This window comes from Cydia amplana, chromosome 2, assembly GCF_948474715.1.
Source record: "Cydia amplana chromosome 2, ilCydAmpl1.1, whole genome shotgun sequence".
In the NCBI taxonomy this organism is placed as follows: Eukaryota; Metazoa; Arthropoda; class Insecta; order Lepidoptera; family Tortricidae; genus Cydia; species Cydia amplana.
This window is the reverse complement of record NC_086070.1, coordinates 17,031,521-17,041,141: the sequence shown is the minus strand read 5'-3', so window position 1 is coordinate 17,041,141 and position 9,621 is coordinate 17,031,521. Positions and strand designations below refer to the sequence as shown.

General features: G+C 37.0%; 1 protein-coding gene across 1 annotated transcript; it reads right to left on the bottom strand.

The window, feature by feature from the left end:
- Window positions 1-1,638: 1,638 nt before the first annotated feature.
- LOC134656483 (cytochrome P450 6B5-like) lies at window positions 1,639-3,153 on the bottom strand. The gene has a single exon (XM_063512023.1). It carries the CDS (start codon window positions 3,151-3,153, stop codon window positions 1,639-1,641), a length of 1,515 nt encoding a protein of 504 aa, XP_063368093.1.
- Between the last annotated feature and the right edge of the window lie 6,468 nt (window positions 3,154-9,621).

The following is a 9,621-nucleotide window of genomic DNA, read 5'->3' as shown; positions in this document are numbered from 1 at the left end:
GAGTCGTGAGGCTGGTAGTCTGTTAGGATGACTCACGTTAGACCGGGCCGTGTCCGGGCCGGAGCTTCCGGCGCTTACTTTTGTATGGCAGATGACAGGTGATCACGTGATGCTTTCCATAGAAAACGAAGCTCCGGAAGCTCCGGCCCGGACATATATGGCCTAGTCTAACGTGAGTCATTCTTTAATCCGCGTAAGCATTTTTGCTGCCAATTGTATGATGTGGCTTCCGTTCCGACCCGTAAACCAACCGGGAGCAGCCGTCACGCCACGCACTGGGCCAGGTTAATGATGTGTGTCACTCCGAGAGGCGTCATTAGGCTAATGATGCACTCTACCGGTTGCAGTCATTCATTAACTAGGTCAATGAAACAACTGCAAAACTATGCTACCTGCTTGGCTCATGCTGTAACACCAATCGCTGCCTGTTCTAGCAGTCTTAAGAGCTAAAGGCGGTCACAGCAACTAGCGTAACTCCATTTTGCTGGCTATGCAGCATATAAATAAGGTTTACATACCTATGCTATGCTAGCTATGTACATTTATAAGACCTGATTCTACAATATGCAGTTATTGAGAATAGACCATTATTTTGCTTGGAACAGTAAATGTACCTAACATAAATCTAGTCAACACACGTCACAGTCAAATGATGAATATTAATTAGGATGTGAGTAGGTTTTAATGTATAGCCAAACTACACATAAAAAAATAGTTCTTTCTGAAGTGTTTTACCTAATAAAACCAAGCACATACATATACATTATACATGTATATGTAAAACGCTTAAATCGTTAATTTATGTAAATCGATTTAAGATAAATGTTCTAGTGCTCGACATACTAATACCCTATAGGTGACACCCTGCCGTCACCTCTATTGACAGTAACTTAAGTTTAAAGATGTACCGGGACGTGTACTTAACTTATACATATTCAGTTTACAAAATAGTTTAATGCCTCATCCAAAACGAATACCTGGTAGACAGCGAAAAGCCCCCGATACAGCGGTTGTATCAAATATTCATTATCCGTCGTGAGGTTGGGTAATTTGGCAAGTCTGCGAACGAACTAAACTGATAGTCCATGCAGCGTTACTGTGCATCGATATTAATAAATTGGTACCTACTTTTACATAAATAGCAATGGCTACGCGTCAACAACAGTTATCCGGCTAGCGGAAGCTAACTAATTTAGCCTGTTTTTAGGATTCTGTAGCCAAAATGGCAAAAACGGAACCCATATAGTTTCGTCATGTACATGACGTGAGTACGTCTTTCTGTCTGTCTGTCCGTATCACATGTCCGTATGTCATGTCACAGCTATTACCTATACTCAAAAACAATGAAGTTGGTATATTTCAATAAAATTTGTAGCGTAGGTGCAATTTGTTAGTCGCTACTTAGCTAAGAAGTTAAATGTAAAATAAATTATTTTAGGGGGGTGGAGAGCAATTCATATATGTAATTAAAACTGAAAAAAACATTAAAAACAACGCGTGGCACGTCAGTTTTTTTCCAACCAACATTGAATACATTATATTTATAATTAAAAACGAAATGTACTTGGGTTTAAATTAGCATACAGAAGAAAAAGGCTTTTCTTACATTGGTATTTGTACTTAATGTAATTCGTGACTCTACTCTCTAGGCAATATATTCATTTTGCACCCTCCAATTATGGTCAGCACTATGCGGTTAGGGTCATACCGAAGTTCCCTGGGAGTGTGCTCCGTGGGCTCCAGCCGGAAGCGCTGCAGCAGCCGCACCGCGCACACGCGGCTCTGCACCTTGGCAAACCGCATTCCTATGCATTGTCTGCGGCCGATCCCGAAAGGCAAATACACGGCCGGATGTCTACCAGCTGACTTTTCGGGAGTGAACCTATCAGGATCAAATTTTGATGGATTGGGCCAATATTTTTCATCATGATGTATTCCACTGGCAGATACAAGAACAGTTTGACCCTTCTTCAATTCCACTTCGGTTCCAGGAATCTTGTAATCTGCACCCACTTTTCTGAAAAGGGGTTCCACTACAGGGAACAGACGAAGAGTCTCATCGAAAACTCTTTCTAAGTAAGTCATTTCTTGCAGCGCTTCATAAGTTATTGTATCATTATGCTGCTTCAGCACTTCTTTAATTTCAACAGCTACTTTTTCCTGCACCGCTGGATTTAATGCAAGTTGCATAAACATAAACCCCAAAGTAGTGGCACTAGTTTCGTAGCCTGCCGCATAAAATACAAAAGCCTGGGCAGCCATCAATCCTTCTGTTATTTCAATAGATTTATTTTCTTCGTTTTCCGGACTCTGGGCATCTAGCACTCGCTTTTCTTGCTTTAATTCGAGAATTAAATCCATAAAATCCTGTCTATTCGTTGGTTCTCCGTTTCTTGCAGAAACTACTTGTTTGACTAAACCATAGAAAAAATCTTTTACATCGGCCGGGAACAAAGAACTTCCTAGTTTGCTTACTATTCCAGGATACATCATATCTAATTCTGTTGCGTAATTAATAGTAAATATTCTCTTATCGAGCTTCATCAACATCTCCATCACATTGTCTTGTTTCATTATGTCTACATCCAGGCCGAAGGCGCAAGCCGATATGGCTGTAATTGTATACTTTTTCGCAAGTTGGAAAACTTCTTGTTCAGCTTGTGTTTGAGTTAGATTTTCTATGTACTTTATAAAAAGTTCACTTCTATCGATAACCAAGTGAAACATATTCTTTAATTTTCCTGAAGTAAAAATTGGTGTCAATTTATTCCTTAAAATCCTCCAGGTCTTATCGTTGGCATGAAATAGATTAGCACCCAGTCCATCTGTGTCATATTCTATTCCACGATCAGGAAAAGTATCAAAATCCTTGATCATCACTTGTTTCACAATATCCGGGTCTCTAATCAGTAAATCGGGCGTTGTCATTCTATACACTCCGACTACTTTTTCATTAGGAAAGGCTTCGTAAATCTTTTTAAAAACAATCGCGATATTTTCACGACGCAATGTAGATTCCTTCAAATTCCCAAATATTGGAACAGGGGAGGGACCGGGGACATTTCGGCTGCGCCAATAGTTAAAAGTTCTTGTAAAATAAAGATAAAAACAGAAGACCAAAGTGGCCAGGCCTACCAGAAGATATATATTCATTGTTGACCAACTGTCCTCGAGTGTGACCATGAACATACTAATAAAGTGTACTTTGTTACATGATATATTCATAAAAACACTCGTTATGTAACATAAAAACGATTAAACATAATGTTGATATAGTCAAGAGTAAGTAGCGACTCGAGCAATTAGTGTTCCGTACCTACTCAAATAAACACAAGATTTATGACCTTATGAAAAGTCTTAACGGAGTACCTACGGGAAGGAAAACTAAGGTGTACTAGTCAACAATTTGTATAAGTCAGCATCAGTAGTACCAAGTGGAGAAAACAACGTGCCATAGTCTAGTTTGTTGACTATAAGCTGCAAAAGCGCATACAACATAAGAATGGAATTCTTTCAAATAAAGTGCTCATTTGCAGCTGGGTGTACCTACATTACGATTATAATCACTTTTGGAATTCGTCACATCTCGGGTTTTGTTGACATGGCTTGTTTTTACATATAGTGTATTAAGTACAATAAGCAGTATCAAACTATAGTTAAGTATACAATGCAAAAAATTTAAATTATTATACGTAACCATACCATATGAATTTACAACTAGAAAAATAAATTGCCAGAGTTTTTGTATGACACGTATTAAGGATTAGGTACCTCATTAGTAATGGGCGGACGACGGATGCAATATACCTACGTCAAAATGTGATGTTGTCATGTTGTCTTATTTAAACCAATTATAATTACGTATATCGTTTGACATGATTTTGACGTACCTATATTGCATCCGACGTCCGCCCATTACTCATTAGCCATAGGTTGGTAACTCCACCGAATTGTAGTAGAAACTAGTTGGTGTATTTATTATTTAGCTGGCGTTTTTTAAGCCAGGCTCAGTAGTGCAAGGCGCTGGCGCTCCTCCAAGTAATTAAGCCTGACGGATCCGGCTTAATGAAGGATTTTCACTAAATCGATTATTGGACTTCAAAGATAAAACTACTTACTCGTTTATTCAAATCAGTTTTATTGGATTAGTTACTGCACTGTCTATTTTATGCAGAGTCTATTGTTTATGTGCTTCGAAATATCTTGAAATTCTGTTAAAGGATTTCGTATTTTTCTCAAGTACCCCTGTCTTTATTAATAACAAAGTTTGGCCTTGTTTGTGTGTTTTAAAAGGAGATAATAATGATAATTAAACCAAAAATAAGTTTAAAATGCAACATTCAGATAATAATACGTACCTAGCGTGCTAATGGGTCAAATGATTCAGCAATTCAAATTTATTTTTTCAGTTTTTTATATGAACACTATATCACAAATTCACAACCTCATTTAAGTATTACAACTTGATAATAGTGATGGACTACTATTACTACTATATCGCTTTTTAAATCGGCATATACATACAAATCAACATACCAGCCACAATATAATAATTTTAAAATGTTGATAAAATGTTGAATTTTGGAAGAAAGTAGGCACATTTTACGGTAATTGAAATAGATATTATGATATTAAATCATTCAATAACATTCGAAGTTAACTACGTTATTTACATTGACGGAACAAAGGAAGCGGAATAAATTATTATCCGCGTAGTAGCTCTAATTTCTCAAATTTATAAACCGTCGTACATCTCTAAATGCCTTTGTCCCTATTTTGGGGCTAAATTAATTAAAGGAATTCGGTGAAAGCAATCAATAAGTGCGGCGCGGCAGAGCCCGTAATCGCACGACGCAATTGTGTTTTGATGCCCGCTCGTACATAGCCCTGAGGCTCACATCAGAAGAGCCTGTCTGAATAGGCCGTATCATAAAATAAATAGGACACCGTTTAAGGGCACGTTACAAATGATCATTATAACACAAACACGTACAAAAATAATACAAAATACATACGTTTATACACAAGGGTGCCGCAAGGGCTAATATAGGGCCGCAGAGAGAGGAACCGACGTACTACGTACTACACGCCGCGTCTAAGATAACCGCTTCTGCATCAGACCCTTGATCCTGCCACCTGCTCTTTAGGTGTTGGTCGAGACTCTTCGTTATGAGACCATTCGCTGATACGACTATAGGAACATTGATGGTCGGTCGGATCAACATCCCACAAGACGGTTACCTCGTGAGCCAAGTTCTAACTTGCTGAACTTGTCCTTCTCGGCTTTCACAAGATTCTCAGCATGGGGAATGTCGTCGACGAGCATGGCCCGGCGCTGCAATCTATCTATCAGCAAGATGTCAGGCTTATTGGCTACAAAAGTTCTATCAGTGAGGATAGATCGATCCCAATAGAGCGTGGCACAACCATTTTCAATAACTGGTGCAGGTACTCTACGTGTCAAAATGTGGCTTTCCATAGACAAGGGCCTTTATTCACATGGAGTATAAGGAACCTTCTTTAATGGAAAGCCATAAATTATGATCTCAGAAACGGTATTATGCACTAGGCCAGTAGTATTGATACACATATGCAAGAAATTTTAAGGATTACTATGATGGATTTAATTACATCAAGAAGATTTACCAAATTTACTTTTGTTAAAAACATTCATTGTTAAAAGCTTGAATTAATTATATGTTGAATATAATTAAGTAGGTATTTATTAGGACTGTTTCATTTCAAACATAGATAGAGAGAAGTAAATTTTTACATACTTTAACGGCACATGTCAAAAAATACAATAATTAAAAAAAAAGAATATAATTATTAAATAAATATACCAATAAATAAATAAGGACATTGTCTAACAATAAGTATTATACCACGGTAAGCTCAGTAACGCTTGTAGTAGCTCACATGTAAAATAATGGCAATTTCGTTAACGGTTTCGCTAATAAAAGAAGTGAGATCTAACTAGAAGTCAAGTTATATCAAAATCCCTTAGACCACAGCTCTACTCCTGTCATGCATAACGTTCTTCAATTGCTTAAAATGATTTGTTATGTTATTTGCTACTAAGTTAACATATTATATGCGTTAATATTATCTTCGTACCAATTTCGTACCCATTTCTGAATGCATTTTTGCATTAATCTGTCAGCTCCCAGCGGCTCATATTTGAGCCAGAACGCTTATGGGTGACGTCATATCGTGGGAAACGACAGGTTAATAGGTACTATAAAGTACAAATTGAAACAAAGAACATAGCAAACCGCAATTCGCTCTCAACTCGCCCCGTGTCTTAAGTTCAGGATTACGCGCGAATTTTTCCCACTAAGCTAGGCGTAATTGGATCCTAAATTGACCGCGGGGTGTGCTTCGGTTCGCGGCTGGATGAAAATGGTTACGTCACGTCGATATATTGTAAATAAAATAGAATAAAGAATCTTCCACAAGGTCTATCACTTAATTCTCTTAGGCGGTTGTGAGTAAAGAAGCAGCGGGGTGATTTCTAGTAGTAGAAATACGGAACCCTAAAAGTAGCGATGTTCACATTGAGTTTTTATCCTTTCCAACTATTAAGGTTGATTTTGTATCCTGATAATATGCTAATTCGTTTGATATCAACCACTCTATAACTTCAAAGTACAAGTATTTATGTTTCTTGCCGTCCCAAACCTTAAGCATCATTTTCTTATACATACTCGTAATAACATTGGTATGTACCTACTTATAATGCTAAGAGTGTCTTTAGTTCGTAGTTTTTTATAACCCACGCGAAAGGCTAAGGCAAGGAATTTACGGTCTTAGTTTATTTTTATTGCCATTCATGGAGTTGGAGTGTAGAAATTTTTACGTCTTTTCCTAATCCAGAAAAACAGTTTGACTGGCGTAGTGTCTTGTTCATATATAACGTTATATAACAGCCAGTGTGGGACCACATTAAGGCAAAAGGAGACGAATCAGATTAAATAAAAATATGGCAAGTAAAGCATCGGTCATAAGTTAAATATTCGAAAGTAACTAATGTCAGGTAAGATATTGTAAAAAAATGCTAAACACCTCCAAGAAACAAACAAAGCAACACACTTTCTTTGTGAAACAAACATCAAAACTGAATTCACGCAAGCCCGAATCCACTTCTTTCTTCTTGGAATGATAGTTTTCTCAAACTCGTATCATGATAATCTTTTGCTTCAAATGTATACTTTAACAGCATGACCTAAAGTTTGAGTTCAACAATAGGTTGGAGTGATAAACGGAGCTTGTCAAGTATTAATATTTCCTCCTACCGCGTTCCTTGCGGCTCGCATACCGTGCTGAATGCGGCCGCAAGCTCCTTTCAAAGCATTCACACAGGGAGTTATTTACCGCTCGTAGGTTTGCACAGCGCGTCAGTTTTTCTTTTAAACTTTTTTAAGGTTTAGAAGCGTGATACAATTTGTTTCCCTTCACAGAGCGGTGACGCTACATACCTGGTCTACGCTGTTTAGGAGGTTTGGCAAAGATTATGATTTATTAAATATTATGTCTCTCTCTGTTCTCTGTCATGTACCTACACCTGTTTATTTACATGATGTTTTGATTTAAATCAGTATTACTTACATAATTAAATGAAGTTAATATTCTATAAGATATAAGTACCTAAGAAAAAAATAGATACCATTTTTATTTTTCGAATGTTACCTCATGAACAGTCATTCTACTTTTTCCCACTCCCTTAATTTTCCATATTTCTGAATTAATAAAACTACTGCATACGTATCTCAAATATTTGTTGTAATTTCACCGCATTCTAAATACCTCGCTATCCTCTCAAATATATCTATGTCCTAGGCCCTTATGAAAACGACAAAATATGAGTAAAGTTGGCCAATATCGCTTTTTTTATTCGAATGGCGGCCTCAATTGCTTCTGAAATAAGTAAGTTTGTTATTAGGTCGGACCTTATAGAACGTGAAAATGGCCTCAAAATGAAATTACTTACGTAAGAAAATGTGGAAGTTTTTATAGGTGTAATTCAGGCTGAATTGGAACGTTATTAAGTAAATAAGTGTTGCGTCACGCACGCCAGACACATTAAACTAGTACGCAGTAGTACGTACGCGTACGCACTAATAGTAGCAGCAAATTGTATATTATTGCTATTTACCCCTGAAGCAATAACATATATGTATTGTACTCGTATATACATCTTGTCTAAAAGTATAGGTTATATACACGATCGCAAGCCATTTGCAAAGTGCCTTAAACCCATAATAAAATTGAGATCTGCCGACTAAACTATGTTTATTTATCTTGAAGATACTAAAGGAACCTATTTGGCAAAGTTACACTTTGGCTAAAGCTTGTCGAGATACCTCCGTTCTGTTTATCGTTATCCAGTCTGCTACGTAAATGCCGCGGAGATGTACCGAAAACGGCAAATTAGCCAAGAAACTGCTCTACTACTGCATTCTAGCGGGGTAAGGAACCTGAAAAACATTAAAGTATTCACTGATGCCTGTTGTTATCATATAAGCACCATTTAATTCTTACATGAACTTGTCCATAATTATTATCAAAAGTCAGTGACGCAATTTTCAAGGACGATTGTCGATTTCTAAAAACCTTTTATTTGCCGCAATAGTGACTCTCTGTTCTCTGTCATGTACCTACACCTGTTTATTTACATGATGTTTTGATTTAAATCAGTATTACTTACATAATTAAATGAAGTTAATATTCTATAAGATATAAGTACCTAAGAAAAAAATAGATACCATTTTTATTTTTCGAATGTTACCTCATGAACAGTCATTCTACTTTTTCCCACTCCCTTAATTTTCCATATTTCTGAATTAATAAAACTACTGCATACGTATCTCAAATATTTGTTGTAATTTCACCGCATTCTAAATACCTCGCTATCCTCTCAAATATATCTATGTCCTAGGCCCTTATGAAAACGACAAAATATGAGTAAAGTTGGCCAATATCGCTTTTTTTATTCGAATGGCGGCCTCAATTGCTTCTGAAATAAGTAAGTTTGTTATTAGGTCGGACCTTATAGAACGTGAAAATGGCCTCAAAATGAAATTACTTACGTAAGAAAATGTGGAAGTTTTTATAGGTGTAATTCAGGCTGAATTGGAACGTTATTAAGTAAATAAGTGTTGCGTCACGCACGCCAGACACATTAAACTAGTACGCAGTAGTACGTACGCGTACGCACTAATAGTAGCAGCAAATTGTATATTATTGCTATTTACCCCTGAAGCAATAACATATATGTATTGTACTCGTATATACATCTTGTCTAAAAGTATAGGTTATATACACGATCGCAAGCCATTTGCAAAGTGCCTTAAACCCATAATAAAATTGAGATCTGCCGACTAAACTATGTTTATTTATCTTGAAGATACTAAAGGAACCTATTTGGCAAAGTTACACTTTGGCTAAAGCTTGTCGAGATACCTCCGTTCTGTTTATCGTTATCCAGTCTGCTACGTAAATGCCGCGGAGATGTACCGAAAACGGCAAATTAGCCAAGAAACTGCTCTACTACTGCATTCTAGCGGGGTAAGGAACCTGAAAAACATTAAAGTATTCACTGATGCCTGTTGTTATCATATA